Here is a 20,071-nt window from a genome sequence, read left to right as displayed (position 1 = left end):
GTGGGGTGCGCCAACCGATGCAATAGTGCAACACATAAGCGACACACGAGAAGCCCATTAGCAAGCTCTTGTGATGACTTTTTCCCTTCAAAAAAGTAATTTAATATCGTTTGACCCATTAGACCACTATCAAATATTAAGATAATAAGAACAAATACTACACTTGATCTTAGAAAACGGCCGAGAAAAGTATTAGGGAATATGAAGTTTGATACAATCTTTTCTTTCAATTTTATTTTTTATTTAAAATATTTTATTAACAATTTATTATTTTCCAAATATGGTGAAATAATTGCATTTAATTATTATTTCAATTTTAAATCCAATTTGATCCCAATTTTATATTTAAATCAAATCAAATTAAATATATTCTTTAAATCACTCTTAACAAAATCAATCTAAATAAATTATTTCTTCAAAAAAAAAATCTAAATAAATTATTATCCAAATTTGAATTAAAAATATAGCTCATCTAAAACTTGAAATTTAATATTCATTAGATGGATATCGACCGACTATGATTTTCATTCGAAAACAATGAACACCCTTTATCTTCACTGTGGGGTAGACTTAAGGATTTCGGCAAGAATTGTCTTCGATTAACCTTCTCAATTTTGTAATTATATTTCTTACTAAAAAAAATGCAACCAATTTGTTAGGGGATGCTTATGCACATTTTATATTGAGAAGAAGTTAACAAAACTATAGAACTGTCTTCAACAGAACAAAGGCCAAAAAACCCAGATATATGCCAAGGTTAGGCTTCAATTTACCACTTGAGAGCTTATCACAAGCACAAAGTTACCAATATCTCTTACTTCTTCACTATCCAAGATCAAGAGGCTAATTGGTCCCTCCAATTCCATTAACAAGCACTCTTCAAACAATCCCTACATTTACACTTCATTAGTAAAATCAAAACTGTCTAATCCACAATAATGTAACAAGTTGTTAGTATTATTGTTTTATTTTTTTTGTCAAAAAAGTTTTTAATATTTATTACAGAAGTCTAATCCACAAAATTGTTATTATTTTATATATTTTTTTGGTCAAAACAAGTTTTTATTATTTCTTACAAAAAGATAAAGATAATTACAATGTGTCACTTTAAAAAATAAAGATTTTTATCCTTTGTTTTATTATTGTTTTTTTTTTTTTGGTGGCCAGAGTTTGAACCATGGACCTTGCATATATTATGTATTGTCCATGCCAACTGAGCTAAGCTCTCGAGGATCTTTGTTTTATTATTTATTACAGAAGTCTAATCTACAAAAATGTTATTATTATTTTTTATCTTTTTGGTCAAAAGAGTTTTTAGTATTTATTACAGAAAAACTGTTTTTATTTTTTTGGTCAAAAAAGTTTCTAGTATTTATCACATTATTTTTTATTTTTTTGGTCAAAAAAGTTTTTAGTATTTATTATTATCTTTTATTTTTTTGGTCAAATTTTTTTTAGAATTTATTACATAATTTTTTTTTTTTGAAGAATACATGTTATTATTTTTTATTTTTTTGGTCAAGAAAGTTCTTAGAATTTATTACATGAAAGTGTTAAAAAAAAAAGATAACTACAAAGTCTCACTTTAAAAAATTAAAATTAAAAAACATAAAGGTTTTTTAACTTTTCTCTCACTATCTGTTAGACCTCATTTCATCATCATTGTTGCAATGCATCATCTATCCACCAATAAACTACTACTCACAAATTCATACCAAGTTTAATTTTTATTTTTTTTTTAATTTTGTTTATTAGCCAATGTTAGTTATGTATATGTATAATATTATTAAAGCGACAATGCATAATGTATAAAAAGTCTGAGGTTCAAACTCCGGCCACCACAAAAGAAGGGAGGCAAATTTTTTTTTTTGGATAACAAAAGATAAAAATGTTATATCGGAAATCAAAAACTAAAACTTTCTAAAACTCATTAAGCATCCCAACTCATTAACAATTGTATTCCACCTTCGATATCTTCGATGTAACAAGAATTATCATAAGTTGAACAAAGCCTTAATACTCATGAAAAAATATCTAACCTAATCCATAAAACGACACTTGATAAAACATGATAATCAATTCACCCTCAATAAAAATAACAATTAATGTTATACTAGAAATCAAAAACTAAATTTTTTTCTTAAACTCAATAAGCATACCAACTCATTAACAACTGTACTCCATCATCGATGTAACAAAAATTGTCATAAATCGAACAAAGCCCTAGTACTCTTAAAAAAACATCTAACCTAATCTACAAAAGACACTTGATGAAACATGATAATCAATTCACCCTCATTAAAAATAAAAATTAACCACAGTATAAAATCTAGATCTAATCTAGATTAGCCCTAATTTTTTTCACTTTCACAAAAAATATGGTAATAAAACCGGCTAACCGATTTTAACCGGTAAAAAGCGTAACCCATTACCGGTAATAAAAGGTCAAGCTTTACTATCGCCGCGCTATATATATACCACATTGTAAAACTCTCTGAAATTTTCAGAGAGAATTGAGAGAAAGAAGAGAGAATTTCAGAGGAAAAAAAATCCTTCGTGTTTTTCTTCATCAATTCAACGTTGATATTTCTGAGGAATAATCACAAAGGTAAAAAAAATATCTTCAATTCAACTCATTTTCTCAGTTAATTAAAATTTTCCATCACTTTCTCTGATTTTCTCGGAAAATTCTGAACTTCAAAGACTTCACGATCACTCAGTGTAAATTTTCCTTTTCGAATTCATGGTTACGTTGCTTTGCATTGAGGTGATTCGAATTGAGAATGATGAATTGTGAATTGTGAATTTCGAATTGAAAATTTTCAGTTCTGATTTTCATTTTTTTTGTTTTTGTGTGCAGGATTTGGCTTGGTTGAGTTGATCTACGGTAAGTGATTATTGCTTTGTGTTAATGTTAGATCTGAATTGTGAAGTAATCTTGATGCTGTTGATTGATTAATCAGCTTGAGATTTTGCAGAATTTTGAATCATCGAGTTTGGAAAAGCTCGTTTCCGCGTTTTCTGAAGATGAAGCGGCAACGTGACGACGTTTTCATGAGTTCATCTCAACTCAAACGACCTATGCTGAATACTTCTAGAGGAGAAGCGTGAGTTTCTTTGCTTTTTTGAATCTCTGAAATTTCATCTGTTGGTTTTTTTTCAATGATTTTGTGCTTGATCAAACATCTGAATCTTAATCGACTGTTATTAATTGTCTTTGTTGTAATGAAATTTTGTGCTTTATTGTGTTCTTATGTGAAATTGATTGAGTGTTTTTAAATAATTGTTTGGTTTTTGTAACATCTTATCTGGGTAAGAGTTTAGTAAAGTGTTTAATTTTTTTTTGTTAAAAATTAATTTTTTATGGAATGTTTGATTTTGAGAGATTTGAGAGATGAGATCAGATGATTCTTATCAGCAATTATGTTTCAATCGTTTTATTTATTGGTTGATTTTCAACTTTTAATGGTGTTGAGTTAGGGTTTTGATTATTTATGTTTGTAATGTAATACATGTGATCAATTTCAGATTGTGTGCTGAGTTAGGGTTTTGACTATTTGTGTCTGTAATGTAATACTATGTGATCAATTTCAGATTGTGCGTTGAGTTAGGGTTTTGATTATTTGTCTGTAATGTAATACTTTGTGGGCAATTTCAGATTGTTCTATTCATGGTTTGATTTTCAACTTTTAATGGTGTATTGAGTTAGGGTTTTGATTCTTTGTGTGTTAGCAATTGTCATCAATTTTTGAATTGTTCTATTCATGGGTTGATTTTCAACTTATAGTGGTGTATTGAGTTCAGGGTTTTGATTATTTGTGTGTTGTTAATGTAACACTTTGTTATCAATTTGATTAATGGTTTAAATTTATTCTGACATTTTCTTGGTTTCAAGGTCCGGGCAACCGCCGAATCGAGGTAGTCAAAAACTGACTACTAATGATGCCTTGGCATATCTCAAGGCGGTCAAGGATATTTTTCAGGATAAGAAGGAAAAGTATGAGGACTTTTTGGAGGTTATGAAAGATTTTAAAGCACAAAGGTTTGATCATGTTGTACCACGTTGTTTTTGTATATATATTGGGAGAGGGGATTATGAATTTGTTAGTTGTAATTGATTTGTTCATTTGTTTGGTGCATTTGTAGAGTTGATACTGATGGTGTCATTGAAAGAGTGAAGGAACTTTTTAGAGGTCATAGAGACTTGATCTTGGGATTTAACACCTTTTTGCCAAAGGGCCATGAGATTACCCTTTCGTCTGAGGATGAGCAACCTCAACCAAAAAAGAAGGTTGAATTTGATGAAGCTATGAGTTATGTGAACACGATAAAGGTTAGAGTGTTTGTGAGTTTAATGGATTCTCTTCATGCAGATTTGTTTGCAATGTAGAATTAACAGTTTTGGTTTTGAGCTTAATGGTTCCTTTTTATGCAGACTCGGTTTCAGGGAGATGTTCATGTTTACAAGTCATTTCTGGACATATTGAATACGTACAGAAAGGAAAGTAAGCCTATCACTCTGGTCTACAAAGAGGTATGTGCTGTTATAGTCAGAAAAATTTATAGTGTTGGTTTTTTTCTTTTATTTCCTCCAGTACTTGACATATTGCTGTGATACACATTTTAATCATAATTGCACTTCTCCAGGTTGCTGCACTCTTCCAAAACCACCCGGATCTTCTTGAAGGGTTTATTCATTTTCTTCCAGAAGCCACTACAGCTGCATCTACTCATGCTTTTGCTCGGAATTCCATGTTTGGTGATAGGAGCTCTGCAATGCCAACACTACGGCGAGTGCATGTTGAAAAGGTTTGCCTTCAGTTCTTATGTCCCTTTCTGTAGTCAAAGGCATGCCTAAGGAGCTGAACTGAGATGCCAGCAGTGTTGTCAATCGTAGATCGCGGAAAATAGTAGTTCAAATTCTGCTACGCAACAGTGTTATAGTGACACTATAATCACTATACTTTGACAACATTTTGTACTAAGTAGCGTATTGCGTAACAAAAGAGATTTGTTCAAATTCCGATACGCTATAGCTGCTATATAACAAAACTGGACGCCAGAGGGGGGCATTACCTCTTGCCGGTTGAGCCTTTACTCCTTCAGTGACGCACTTGCCTTTAGGGCATTATGGTTCATGTGAGGCATACCTTTAACACGTTATTTATAGCTATAACAAATCTAATGCCAGCTATTTAACGTGCATGCTAGGACGTTAAATTGGGTAAATTAGTTATAATGTCAGAAAATATATTAATTGTTGTTTACTGCTTGAGACTTTATCATCTAGCAGACTAGGGTTTTGTAAATGGAATGTATTAATCACTTATTTTTCAACTCAAAATGATGTTATGCTTCTGTAGTAATTGGTCTTTGACAACTTCAACCCAATGTGTTAAAGCCCTAAGGGCCTACCTTTTGTCTTTGTCTACCTTGGTGGCTTTGTTCCTCTGAGTTTCATAGTTGGTGATAAAGCTAACATTCTTCTTATCTGCATGCCAGAGAGAAAGGACCATTGTTTCACATGGTGACCGTGACCCTAGTGTTGACCGTCCTGACCAAGATCACGATGGAGGTTCATTGAGGGCAGAAAAGGAGCGTAAGAGACGTATGGAGAAGGAAAAAGACCGTAAAGAAGATAGAGGCAGGAGAGAACGGGAACGAGATTATAGAGATTATGAGCATGACAGGGGTCGAGATAGGGAGAGGTTATCCCACAAACGAAAATCTGATCATAAGGCTGAAGACTCAGGAGCTGAACCATTGCTTGATGCAGATCAAAATTTCGGTATGCACCCTATGTCATCCACTTGTGATGATAAACATTCTCTTAAAAATGAGTTTGTCATCAACACAGTTGATCTTGAATCTACTAACTTATCTTGTATATATTTACCTTTTCTAACTAATGCTATAATGTACAATGTTTTTCTGCTGGAACTACGTGCTTTCATGTCCACTTGGGAAAGAAATATATGGAAAAATATGGAATTGTATGAACTTGAAAGTTCATTAAATTATGCAAAAAAATTGTTATCACTTTTCTGAAACTCATCATAATGCTAAAATATTTATTGTCGAGAAATGATATAAATTTTTTATTTATGATCTATAGTTATATAAATATTTTCCTTGTTTTGCAGACAGGGAGAAAAATATTTTATTCCAAATTTGTTTTTTGGTGTTCTCTTTTTTGTTGGTTGGTGCTTTTATTTCCTATGTTCCCTTCTAGTTTGTTACGCATCTTGAATTTTGTCATCTCAGGTACGCAAAACCAGGAGTTAGCTTTCTGTGATAAAGTCAAAGAGAGATTACAAAATCCTGGCGACTACCAGGAGTTTTTGAAGTGTGTACATATTTACAACAAGGAAATTATTACTCGACAAGAATTGCAGTCACTGGTACAGTGTGTATATTAATTTTTGTTATTTACTGATTCTTATGTGAAATTCTTCAATTACGGGTGTCTGGGCTATGTTGATTTTCCCTAGTGAGCATTCACTCCAATTCCTTATATAAAAAAATGTGATGCTAAAATTGATTAAGGACCAAACAAAATTATAGATGATGGAGTAAGCTGTATTATCGTTCCCTAAAACTTAGAATTTGCATGAAAGAAGTGGTGTATTGTGAACTGTCAATCTGTTGACTAGAGCTTGGGCTGGGCAAAATTTGGTTTGGGCCAGGCCTATGGGGGCTACAGCCTTGCTTGCAGAGAACTCTGAAAGCACGATGAAGTCCTGTAATGAGTTTAGGAATTCAGCAATTTCAAAGAAATACCAATTTCCTTGCAACAAATTGAAGGAGGACCAATTTGAATAGAATGTTGAAGCAGATAATGAAATAAAGGATTTCAACTGGTTGGAAAGTATGGTGATGGCAAGAAACATTCATTGACTGTTTTGGCAAACTATGAAAATATGGTGATTGCAAGAAGCATTCACTGACTGTTTTTGCTAGCTATTATAGTTTCTATGTCCTGAGGCCTTCGTCATCCTCCTTGCATCATGCATATAGATTAAGAATTAAACAAACCAGAAACAACTGAAGACCCTGTTTTTCAGTTCCTCGCACCAAGTCAGTATCTTTCAAGACCTTCCATAAAAGTTATCTCCCAACCAACAAAAAAGGGAAATCAGAAAACTTCTACCAGACTAGGCGTGATACATTTGCCTAAAACGCGTTTTTCACTGTAGGAAGCACAAAAAAAAAAAAAAATTAGTGATGTGCATTGCACATGATACCAGATTTCAATACTTTTAAGATGTTCCTTCCATTTGCATTCTTTCCCCAATAACCTTTACCTTTAGGAGACATATCAGATATAGTCATGCAAGGTTGCTTTCTGGCATTTTTTACAAAATCAAATTGCTCCAGCAGGAACTGGAAAGGATAAGTGTCTTCCTCAAAGACTGAGAGATTGATTCTCTCACTAGTCTATGTCTACTTAGATAGTCTAGTTCTCTAATGAAAAACTAAAAGTAATAGATCAGTTGATAAATATATTTATGGAAGACCATTCTAAACAATTGTACGAATAGGACGTGGCATTGGAAATAATAGATGAATTTATGTAGTAACTTATCTCTGCTTGGAGATAGCTGAATTTTTCTCCTATCAATCTATGATCAGCTCTGCCTTCTTTCATTGTATTTCTCAGTGCAACTTATATTTTCCTTGAAGAACACTCTTTACAAGATATACTATATGAACCTAACTCTTGGTAGCTTATTCTTGCAGGTGGGTGGTTGTGGTTTATTGGGAGACTATCCAGATCTTATGGAAAGTTTTAATGAGTTTTTGTTGCAAGCTGAGAAGAATGGTAACATCCAAACTAGTGATTACTTTCTTTGAAGTAAATTTTTGGAGTTGTTTCTAATCAGGTCCTGTAATGTAGGTGGTGGATTCCTTGCTGGCGTCATGAATAGAAGTATGTAAATGTTTACTCTACTGCTATGTAGCTCCCTTCATATTCTCTATGCAATGGGATTTGGGATCATATGATCATTTTCAACATTATCTTTTTGTAATGACCTTCTGACTTATGTTCATCAGAGTCCTTATGGATTGAAGGACGTGGACTGAAACCAATGAATGCTGAACAGAGGGATAGAGATAGGGATGATGATAGGGATCGTTACAGGGATGATGAGATGAAAGAAAGGGACCGTGAATTCCGAGAAAGGGACAAATCTCCTGTGATCAACAAGGATGTTTCAGGTTCTAAGATGTCCTTATATCCCAGCAAGGATAAGTATCTCTCAAAGCCAATAAATGAGCTGGACCTTTCTAACTGTGAGCGATGCACTCCTAGTTACCGCCTCCTACCAAAAAATGTATACTTGTTATATTTATCTTATTTTAATGACATTTCTAAGGTCACTCGCTTATCGTGTTCTTACGAATGTCATTTGTGCTTATGCAGTATCCAATACCTATTGCTAGCCAGAAAACAGATCTTGGTGCAGAAGTGTTGAATGATCACTGGGTGTCAGTCACTTCAGGAAGTGAGGATTACTCCTTCAAACATATGCGCAAAAATCAGTATGAAGAAAGTTTGTTTAGATGTGAAGATGACAGGTTAGAGTTTGCCAATAATGTTCTTTTACCCTCCACTATTCATGTTTTATTGATTTGTCCAATAATGTCAAAATCTAGATTCCATCTAGGATTGGGAGGGGCTGTGAAAGATCATAGATTAGAGGATTGTAAAACGGATGGTAAGATCCTACCTGAAGTGCGAAAAATGCCGTGCATAAAAAATAACTTACATGAGGTACATAACCTCTAAAACAGAACATTAATCTTAACTTTTGTTAGCAATAAAAATATAAAATTGAAAATTCAGTCATAAGTAAAAGCAAGCATCATAGTAAAAATATGAACTTATTAATTAATTATATAACACTTTTCAAATTTAAAAATATGATTTTTGGATTATGAAGCGAGAGTACTCCAAAATTGAACTTTACTGTAGATGTACCCACACCTGATACACTTTGCCTATTCATGGTACCTACGGGGCACATACCTAAAGTAGTTTTGAGTAGCAAAAAAAATTTGGTGCTATCTCCATTATGTTTTGGATTCTTTCCATATTTCTACTAATCAAGTATTCTTCTGCATTTTCTGCAATGCAAATATCCTCTTTCTTAATTCCCCTTTATATATTTCTTGATTCTATAATAATTTTTTAATGTAGCAAATTAGGGAAATTTGCAGGCAGTAATTCGATAATCTCTATAAAGCACCACAAAAAAAAATCTTTAAAGAAATGGTTTACTTTCTACAAAGATTATTATAAAGTCGAGTGACCAAGTTTAACTGATCGAGAAATTAAGTACCATTTCTAGTCTCTTATGCACCCAAAGGTGGGACCCCTTCCCGGACCCTGCATATGCGGGAGCTCTAGTGCACCGGGTTGCCCTTTTTTTCTTTTCTTTTTCTAGTCTCTTATGCAGATAATTTTAGTTCATTTTCCTCTAAATTCTATTTCTTAAACAATTTGGTCATGATTTTATAAATATATAAAATCTATGTTCACAAAATCCCATTCCTTGTATCCATGCAACATAGTCTTTTGGACCAAGTAAATTAGCTTACTAATATATAATATATTTTAATTCTCAGAACTTTTATGTAAATTTTGTATACTTAAAGAGCATTTGAATTTAATATTAGGAAATTTAAACTTTACCATTTATAAAAAGTATGATTTTATTGAAAAAACTATATAATATATAATAATAAAATCAGTAATTCAATTAAAATATTAATTTATTATAATTAAAAAAATGAACAAAAGTGATATTAAAATACAAAAATATGTATGTGTCTGTCAATTCATTTAATTAGAAGTACAAGAATTAGAAAAATATTGGCTCTCACAAGCAGCCGACAGCACATGCATAGAAGACAGGCGCCCAAGGTTATGCAGAAAAGAAAATTATGGGAAAGGGGGAAACCCATAAGAAGAGAAGGGTGGCCACAACTACTCTTCTTGAAGAAGAGAGGGAGGTCACAAATTGAAAGAAAGAAGAGATGGAGGAAGTGCGGTTGAGAGAGGGATATTGCAACGAGATAGAGGTTAGGAGGTTTCTCTGGTGAGGTTTTGTTCATTGAACAGGTCGTGGATTAGGAGAAATAGACTTTTTTTCCTATCTGGTTTTCAAAATCCGTCCTGGAATTTGTGATTGGTGAACCGACCATGATCTCACACATGCAATCCCGGCATTGATCTAACACAATGATCCTACCAAAAATCGCAGTACTGGAAAATCCTATTAGTATGATCGTGATCTTGACAAGAATAGATCTATCTTTTATTGGTTGCAGTCATAGCTGCAACATCGTTCCACTTATTACTTTTGATATTGCTAGGATGATTAATAGTTATTGATTTCTGTAAGTTTTCTATTTTTTGCCCCTGCTGATGTTAATGTCAATCCGTGCTGGCAGGTTTGAACTTGATATGTTGGTAGAGTCTGTAAGTGTGACAACCACACGAGTAGAAGAGCTGTTAGAAGTGATCAGCAAAAATCCAATTAAAGGAGACAGCCCTATTTGTATTGAGGAGCACTTAACAGGTATACAATTGATATACACTGTAAGGTAATTTCTTGAAGTATTCAATATTCTGATATGGTTTCTCTATGTTTTTGTAGCTCTAAATTTCAGGTGTATTGAACGGATATATGGTGATCATGGTCTTGATGTGTTGGAAGTGCTAAGGAAGAAACCATCTCTAGCTTTGCCAGTGATATTAACACGCTTGAAGCAGAAACAGGAAGAGTGGGCAAGATGTCGTGCTGATTTCGGTAAAGTTTGGGCTGAAATATATGCCAAGAATTATCACAAATCTCTTGATCATCGTAGCTTCTACTTTAAGCAACAGGACACAAGGAGCTTGAGCACCAAAGGTAATATATAACTTTTCACGTTATTTATTAACATAGGATTCCTGTGGCTTTCAATGTGTAAATGAATTAAGAGTATTTGTTGTAGCTACAAAAAAATTTAATCATGTGAGATATAAATGTCTCTATTGACATACCAAAACGTGTATTTCTTTGTTAACCCATCTTTAAATTTTCTGTGATTGATGTTCTCTTTTCTTTTACATTCGTCTTTTTTCTTACCCGTCTGAAATGAATATATGCACAAATAAATATTTTCTTCAGTAACTGTCTTATGGCTTGATTTTCCTCACTTATTTATTTTGGTCGAAACAAAACTTGGTTTCTCTAGAGTCTAGGTTGAGCTGCATGAGTGGTATGTGACATTCTTTGACTGCAATGAAACTTTCAACATATGTGGTGATCATGTTCATTCCATTCTCACGAATCTTTTATTTGTGAAACTATTTACAGCCCTACTGACTGAAATCAAAGAGATCAGTGAGAAGAAACACAAAGAAGACGATGTTCTTCTTGCAATTGCTGCTGGTAATAGACGGCCTATTCTTCCAAACCTGGAGTTTGAGTACATTGATCCAGACATCCATGAAGATTTGTATCGGCTTATAAAATATTCGTGTGCAGAAGTTTGCACAACTGAACAGTTGGATAAAGTTATGAAGATTTGGACAACATTTTTAGAACCAATGTTTTGTGTTCCTTGTCGGTCCCAGGGCGCTGAGGATACTGAAGAAGTTGTGGCTAAGAATAATTCTGTGAGAAATGTTGCTGAAACTGATGGTAATCCTGGTGTTGGTGCTACCATAATGAACCCAAAGCATGTAAGTACTTCTAGAAATGGTGATGAGTGTGTGCCAATAGATCAGTCAACTTCTAGCAAAGCATGGAAATCAAATGGTGATACTGGGGTTAGAGAAGATAAATGTCTTGATCCAGGCCGTACTATGCATAAAAGTGAAACTTTTGGCAGTAATCCACAACTTGGTAACCCGGATATTATTGCATTCATGCCTAATAAGCTATCAGGAGTCAATAAGCAAGATCTCTCTGGTGAGCGGTTAGAGAATGCTAATGTCTCGCCAGCATCTGGAATGGAGCTAAGTAATGGAAGAACAGAGATAGATAACACATCAGGTACGGAACTTGGTTCAAGAATTAAGACGCTTGATGCTTACCCATTGATCTAAAAGAATACCTTGTAATTATTTTCTCCTTTCATATTCATATGTTACTTCTGATAAGTGAATAAAACTGAGTTGCATCTTTTTTCATCAAGGATTTGCTGCTACTCCATCTAGAAATGGTAATGCATCTGTCACCAGAGGACTCGAGTTACCTTCATCAGAGGTATGACATAACTCTTGGTTCAGTTTTTGTCAGTCTCAAGTTATAAAGGGCACTTTTACCAGATTCATTTTTGAGATAAATTTGTTTTTTATCAGCATGAAGATCTTTGCTCTCTCTTTGAACCAGTTGATGCTTCCTTCATTAAAAAAATGGTTTAATATTTATGCTGCAAGAGAAACACCTTAACCACTCCAATTTGGTTTCACTTATATCATTTATTATGCATTCATGCCTACCTCTAGATCTAAATACAATGACAGCATGTGATAGAAATAGAATAAGGAAACAAATATCTACGAGGTTATGTTTTCTTTCTTGTTAGCATCCTACAATTGGCATTTTTGCTTGTGCCATCAACTGTCAGTTGACGAATTCTAGAGACATCGTGTTACAAACTAGATTTTCACTTCTATGTGATGTTTTCTCTCCTAGACTTCACTCAAGTGTTATAACATGATTCATCCAGCCTGTAGTGTGGGTACAGTTAATGTATGATGTTCTTTCTACAATAAAACTGATGCTCATATTTTAGTTACCAAGACCTGATTGCTAAGCCATAAGTTGTTAGATTGTCAAATAATGGCTTCATTCCCTTGTTAATTTAGTTTAAAAGTTGTTGGCTTGGCAAATCAGAACCTTGATAGCACCATTTCATTTTTAACTGTTTTATGGGACTATCAAATGATCGATTTACTTGTGAAGTTCTTTATAATTGTCTTTCTCCGGCATCACTACGAGTGATGTACTGATTTTTGTTTAGACCTGGCACCACTACAAGTAATATGCTGAATGTTTTTTTCTTTATCATGGTTTAGGGTGGTGATTCTGCTAGACTATATGCATCCACAAATGGGGCCGTTGCTGGAGGCACTGAAGTGTGCAGATACCAAGAGGAATCGAATCCACAGTTCAAAAGCGAAAGAGAAGAGGGTGAGTTATCTCCAAATGGAGACTTTGAAGAGGATAATTTTGCAGTTTATGGAGATGCTGGTTCGGAGGCAGTGCATAAAGGAAATGATGGTGGTTTGAAACGGCAATATCAAAATAGACGTGGCGAAGAAGTTTGTGGTGAAGCCAGAGGAGAAAATTATGCAGATGCTGATGATGAAGGGGAAGAAAGTCCTCAGAGGTCATCAGAGGGCAGTGAAAACGCTTCTGGAAACGTTGATGTTTCTGGAAGTGAATCTGCTGATGGAGAGGAGTGCTCTCAAGAAGAGCATGATGATGGAGAACATGATGATAAGGCTGAAAGTGAAGGTGAAGCTGAAGGAATGGCTGATGCACATGATGTTGAAGGAGATGGAACATCATTACCATTTTCTGAACGCTTTCTTCTAAATGTGAAGCCATTGGCAAAGCATGTTCCCCCAGTGTTACATGTTGAAGACAAGAATTCTCGAGTTTTTTATGGAAATGACTCCTTCTATGTGCTGATTAGACTTCATCAGGTACAAAATTTTATACATTTAATGAGACATACACCCTCTTCTGGTATTCAAAACCTAAAGTGTCTCTGTAGTTTCTATTTCTACAAACAGAAAAGCTAGATTTTCATTCAGCATTATTAACCTCTGTTATTCTATTCAATAAATTTAAACCAGAAATATTTGTCAAAAGTATAATATCTAAATTACCCTTTTCACCTGTTTTAGATTTGTCTCTCTCTTAATCCTTCTGCTAATTGTTTGGGTATCTGTTACCAATTGAGTCATCCCAACCAGATGATTCCTTATTGTGTACTCTTTGGTAGAACCACTTTATTTAATATATCTAAATGATTAAATCAATGAAACCAAGGATTCTAACCATTTGTGGATAAGACTTAAATGAGTAGGAAAATTGATTTTCTTAATTGAGATATCTTTACTCACATTGGGAGGTGAATGAAATGGTGTTGAGGCCAACAGTAATGAGGATCCAGGACAAGGGTTTTTTAGAGGAAAATCAAGTCTGAATGGTCATTAGGTGAAGTTGTGACGTTGAAGGGTGGGAGCAGGTGGCCAGGAATATGAGAATTGTTGCAATTAGCATGACTTATTCTCTGGTTACATTGTGGAGGTGGAACGGGGGATTGGTTATATGGCTTGAGGCCATAATGGTGGGATGATTGTGTTGAGTTCCACTTTGAGTAGAAAAAAATGTTAAGTAACAAGGCTCCCCACCTAATGACATTATCTTTGGGTTGGGCTCTGCTCATGGGATTAAGTTCTAACATTTGGTGCTTTGAGGCTACCTATAGGTCGGATTAAGGTTCACCACAGAATATTGATAGATGAGTGAAGCCGCCAAACAGGAAGGGGTTACCACCGGGTCAGTGTGGATAGAGTCAAAGCCACTGTGGGCGTCAGCTCTTGATACTGCTCAGTGTTGTAAAGCCACTAGGCTCTCCACTTATTGTACTAATCTTTTGTGCTGGGCTCTCCTCATGGACTTGAGTCCTAACAGATTCACATCAAAAGGATGATGGAGAGACAAAGCAGTAAAAGCTCCAATGGGGGATGTAGAAAGGCTAGAATCTACTATTGTTAAAGACGGAGTGTTTTGGTCATGTAATGATAGTTTTAACTCTGGTGAACTTTCTGCTAAAGAGATGGAGGTATTTGTAGAATTTGAAATTTGAGGGAGTAGGAACTTTTATGTAGGTTTTGCGAATATGGAATTTGGCTGTGTGTAAATGTTCTGGGTGTGTATGAATAAATGTATTGTTAAAGAAAAAATTAATATTTCAGAGTTTATTACGTAGTACATACTGACTGTATAAAATTTCCTTTGCTAATTTGACAGACATTGTATGAGAGGATACACGCAGCAAAGGTTAACTCATCATCCACTGAAAGGAAATGGAAGGCTTCAAATAATACAAGCTCCACTGATCAATATGATAGGTATATGCCTTTGAAATGTTGCATTATATTGAAAATTTGAAGATACATGCAAATATCTATCAAGACTAAGTGTCTCCTTTATGCTACAGGTTCATGATTGCCCTTTACAGTTTACTGGATGGCTCTTCTGATAATTCAAAATTTGAGGATGACTGTCGTGCTATTATTGGAACTCAATCATATCTCTTATTCACATTAGACAAACTAATATATAAACTTGTTAAACAGGTTAAATGCATAAAGCCATAAAATTCCTCTTTTTATAAGCTTGATGTCATTCATTCTTTCTGACCCTTCAATTATGTACTCCTATTTCAGCTTCAAGCTGTTGCGAGTGATGAGATGGATAATAAGCTGCTTCAACTATATGCATATGAGAAATCAAGAAAACCTGGAAAGTTTGTCGATATAGTTTATCACGAAAATGCTCGTGTTCTTCTTCATGATGAGAACATATATCGTATTGAATATGTAAGTTTTCTTTTTAAGTTTTACTTGTCTATTTAAATCTGCTGCTGAATGAAGTTTAGTGTTATATGTTCTGTAACATGGTTTATTTCATTGCAGTCACCAAAACCAAAGACACTGTCTATTCAACTCATGGACTGTGGAAATGAGAAGCATGAAGTGACTGCTGTGTTAGTGGACCCAAATTTTTCAGCCTATCTGCACAATGATTTCCTCTCTATTGCCTCTGACAAAAAGTTGGGGATTTTCTTGAAAAGGTATTTGATTAGTCAGAAGAAATATTAGCGCCATTGCTTATGACAACTTGTAGGTAATATTTTGACAAATTTATTTATTTTTTGTAGGAACAAACGTGGCTACGCCTGTAGTGATGAATTTTCAAGCGAGGTTATGGAAGGACTGCAGATTATTAATGGTCTGGAGTGTAAGATAGCTTCCAATTCTTCTAAGGTATTACATGTCATAAGATTTACTATTATACATATTTTTTAAATGTATGTCATTCTTCATTAACAAGCCTAATGTTCATTTTGTTGGACTGTGTTTCTGAATTTCCATTCTTATATTTTTTTTTTCTTGACACATTGCTCTTCTTATTAGGTGTCGTACGTCTTAGATACAGAAGACTTCTTGTTTCGGACTAGAAGCAGAAGAAAAGCATTGCATCTGAAGAGTTCATGCTATGAACAACGAAAGCCTTCAAACATTCGTTCAAGCAGAGTAGCAAGGTTCCGCAAATTGTTTTCCTTCATGTGACAGTGTACATTCTGAGTTGGGTAAGTTTTCGAGATTGTTTACATTGCTTAATGATTTTATTGTGTGGTTGATGCCAAACTTGCACTCAAACAAGATGCACATATCACATACCACACTTTCACTAGAGATCAATTGTTTTAATTGACCCTTGGTTTGTTCCATGGAATGTGAATTTTTTAATGAACAATTAGCTTAATCAATGATTATTGTTTGGATGTCCCTTTCAGGAGTATTTCATTGGTAGAGGGGCCGGATGTAAACGACATTGTATCCTAGAAGTTGATCAAAGGATGTACAATATTTCATCATATTTTATTTATAGGTAAACTAATAAAGGTTACAGAAGGGGGAGGCATGGTGCTGCAAGGAGAGGAATAGAGATTACAGTATACCGTAATTTGATGGTTGATTATGACTCACAATAATGTGAATGTAAATAGGTGTAATTTGTCATTTAAACTAGAGAACTTTTTATTCCATTCCTCCATAGTTTTGTTATCAACTTTATTATTTTACATTCCCTTTAGCTTTGATGACATTGAGGCTATTTTTTATTTTTATTTTTGAATGATTTGGTGGCTGCAATTGGCCTTATTTCAAATACCAATAGCATTCTCTGAATAATGCAATTTCTGGTATGGTAATTTAAGGTAATCATGGTGTGACTGGTTTAATTCTTTCAAATAAAGAAAAAGGTTTGACGGGTTTAAGACAGTTGACATTAAAAGCTTGTTTTGACTTATTTTGACATTAAAAGCTACTACTTCAAAATTAAAACTAGAAATTAGAGATTTAGAAATGAGATTAAGGCTGGTAATTTTTGTTTATTAGCTTGAAAGATTATTTCTGATAGAATTTGAATCAAAATAATGACAAATCGATGGATTTTGTTTTTCAAGAACTATAATTAGGGATAATCACAAAAATCTCCTACTTTATTCTTTAAACAACTTTTTGAAAATTTTCTAATATCATGCTCTTTTTTCTTTTTATATATTAAAGATAAGGTTATACAATTTTTTTTAAAGACATGCTCTTTTTACTTCTCTGTTTATATTAAAGATAAGATAAGCAAATATTATTAAAAATTAAAAGTATGCTCTATTTACTTCTCTGTATCGTTCCAGTTTTATTTTTACTTGATAAAAAAAAAAAAGCTCTTTCGAATTAAGATGTATTTGAAATAATTGTTTGGCCATTTTTATGTAGAAGACAATTTAAAAACAAGTCTTGATAAAGGGGGGGTCTTACAGGTCTCTGTTGGTTTAATGCCTCGTTTTATTTTTAAAATCATTAATCTTCTTTTGACTAGTACAATTATTTATCTTGCTAAGGCTGTGTAACTGAATATATCTATGCTATGGCAAGCCTATAGGAGTGTGTACGCGGCAAAGCTAGCCATCTTTATTCGAATGGACCAAATATAAAGAAATAAGATAAAATATATATTGAGAGTTATCATAGTATATTGAGAACTAAGGTGGCTTATCAGAGTATATAAAGGAAGAAGGAAAGAAAGCAAAGGAATAAGATAACTTGTAGAACAAGCCACCTTAGTTCTCTAGTTGCTAGCATAGATTTACTTACTATGCACCTTCAAATTTTGTATATATAGCAATTGTAAACCCTTTCTTTATTAAGAAGAATCATTTCTCTGTTTTTCTAATAAGAGTTGTTTTCATAATTTCTGGTGTTCGTAAAGCTCTTTTTGTAATTGTTTAAAATGTCAAATGTGTAAAAAATAAGACAAAATAGATATATGAATTAGGTGAATATCTTAATAACATTTTTATTTATACTAAATTTTGACAAATAAATTTATTTGTGTTAGCTAAATATATATTACATATTCAAATAAAAAAAATTGGGGTAGCTAAAGCTACCCACCCATTCACACAACATAACTTTGCCCGTGTATTTTACTTACTAAACACAAACGTATATTGTAATTCTACCACTAAGTGAGATCCACCCACTATAAATATTTTATAATTTTTCTTAAACTCTTGTGTTTTTCTCTTTTTAAATCGAAGAATTGAAGATACTTTTTTAAATAAAGAGGATCCTAACCCAGATTCCATGGATTAGATTTAAAACATCTTTGTGATAAATAGATAATATGACCAATTCCAAACTAGATTAAGAGATTTTAGTTCTACATTGATTTTATAAGAATTAGTTTTGATTAAATAGAAATTGATTTATGTTTGAGTGTATTAAAAGGGATTCCTATTCATTCATTTGTTTAGATAAAAAAAGTTGGATGTGTAATTACGTACACTAACTTTGTCCCTATATATGTGTGTTGTAAATTGTAATATTAGATCTGTTCCTAAAAAATTAATATTAGTTCTATAGCCACAAAACCCAGAAAAAACAAAGATCCACTCATTATCATGGTTCCTAAGCCAACAAGATAGCAGTTGGAGTTACCAAAACAACTACCATCTATGTAGCTTTAATATTAGGTACTCCATCCGTCGGTCGTTAAATATAAACAAAATTTATTTTTAGGTTCATTTATTTAATGATGTATGTGGTTTATAATAGGTTTAATTACACTTTTGGTCCTCATGTTTTGGCATACTCACGAAATTGGTCCTGCTCTTTTAAAATAGAATAAAATGGTTCTTCAATTATCATTTTTGTTGTATTTTTCGTCCTACCTCCTATTTTTAAACTCCAGAAACGCAGAGAAATGACAGTTTTAGACGGTTTTAGATCTACCCCTATGCTCAACCATGAAATCAACAAGGAATAAAACATATGGGCACAAGGAATCTATTCTATTCAGCACACTAACCAAGAAAACCCTAATTTGAAACATATCTTAGAAATTAGGGTTTTTTTTGTTAGTGTGTTGAATAAAGTGAATTCTTTGTACCCACATGCTTTATTCCTTGTTTATTTCATGGTTGAGCATAGGGGGTAGGTCTAAAACTGTCATTTTTCTATATTTTTGGAGAATAAAATGGGGGTAGGACGGAAAATGCAATAAAAATATAATTGAAGGACCGTTTTGTTCTATTTTAAAAGGGCATGATCAATTTCGTGAATAGGCCAAAACACGAAGACCAAAAGTGTAATTAAGCCTTTATAATATGAAACACACCGCATCATTAAATAAATGAACCTAAAAAGTCAATTTTACTTATATTTAAAAATGGAGGAGTATATTTTTAACACATTTTGAATTTTTTGCCCTTATATTATAACAAATAGACAAAAGTACTCTTAAATTTCACTCTCATAATTTTCTATAACATTTAAATTTAAATTTTACGAGAATTTGGTTTGAGTTTTACAAAACTTTCACAAAATTAAATTAAAAAAAATTATAAATTTTTTAATTTTATAAGATGCAATATATTAGTAGAGACATTGCAACGAGCAAGAGTCGGTATTCGAATTTTAAGTTTTTAAGGCACCACACAAAATAAGACTTTTATCAATTTTAAGTATATCAAAATACCTCGATCCTCTGTGTATAATAATCTCATAACTTTTGGATTTATCTACTTACATCTTTAGATTTCATCAAGAAAAAACGAAAATCTTCTTAGTAAATGAAATCTAATTCAACGAAGAATGTTAATATTATTGAAATCTAAATTAAAATTTTAATATAGCTATTTGAGGAATTAATCTTTTAAATAACAAATAAAACTAGTTGGTTCCATGAATTAATCTTTACATTTG

General features: G+C 33.1%; 1 protein-coding gene and 1 non-coding gene across 3 annotated transcripts; one reads left to right on the top strand and one right to left on the bottom strand.

The window, feature by feature from the left end:
• LOC112422324 (U2 spliceosomal RNA) lies at window positions 1–193 on the bottom strand. Its single transcript, XR_003012690.1, has one exon. It is a non-coding gene; the product is annotated as a U2 spliceosomal RNA (small nuclear RNA).
• A 2,307-nt stretch (window positions 194–2,500) lies between these two features.
• On the top strand, window positions 2,501–17,026 carry LOC11408135 (paired amphipathic helix protein Sin3-like 4). 2 transcript variants are annotated; one of them, XM_003613390.4, is made up of 25 exons: window positions 2,501–2,608; window positions 2,861–2,887; window positions 2,979–3,107; window positions 3,896–4,042; window positions 4,147–4,333; window positions 4,436–4,534; window positions 4,648–4,809; window positions 5,503–5,788; window positions 6,265–6,401; window positions 7,741–7,822; window positions 7,898–7,930; window positions 8,056–8,336; window positions 8,426–8,580; window positions 10,459–10,586; window positions 10,665–10,919; window positions 11,370–12,050; window positions 12,193–12,263; window positions 13,079–13,711; window positions 15,048–15,148; window positions 15,238–15,376; window positions 15,467–15,619; window positions 15,716–15,873; window positions 15,961–16,066; window positions 16,217–16,392; window positions 16,600–17,026. In XM_003613390.4, the coding sequence occupies exons 3-24, from the start codon at window positions 3,028–3,030 to the stop codon at window positions 16,370–16,372; spliced, it is 4,230 nt and encodes a 1,409-aa protein (XP_003613438.2). In that variant the 5' UTR covers window positions 2,501–2,608; window positions 2,861–2,887; window positions 2,979–3,027; the 3' UTR covers window positions 16,373–16,392; window positions 16,600–17,026. The 2 variants fall into 2 exon arrangements, with proteins under 2 accessions (XP_003613438.2, XP_024640871.1); XM_024785103.2 differs by lacking the exon at window positions 2,501–2,608 and adding an exon at window positions 2,643–2,767.
• Window positions 17,027–20,071: the final 3,045 nt, after the last annotated feature.

Source organism: Medicago truncatula, chromosome 5 (genome assembly GCF_003473485.1).
Source record: "Medicago truncatula cultivar Jemalong A17 chromosome 5, MtrunA17r5.0-ANR, whole genome shotgun sequence".
NCBI classification, from domain to species: domain Eukaryota; kingdom Viridiplantae; phylum Streptophyta; class Magnoliopsida; order Fabales; family Fabaceae; genus Medicago; species Medicago truncatula.
This window is presented reverse-complemented; position numbering and strand designations above follow the sequence as displayed.

Bases quoted from the DNA above. Each gene is read 5' to 3' on its own strand.
- LOC11408135 (XM_003613390.4), top strand. From the start codon at position 3,028: ATGAAGCGGCAACGTGACGACGTTTTCATGAGTTCATCTCAACTCAAA. The intron at 12,051-12,192 runs GTACGGAACTTG...TTTTTCATCAAG, and splicing joins AGAGATAGATAACACATCAG to GATTTGCTGCTACTCCATCT. The intron at 15,377-15,466 runs GTTAAATGCATA...CTCCTATTTCAG, and splicing joins TATATAAACTTGTTAAACAG to CTTCAAGCTGTTGCGAGTGA.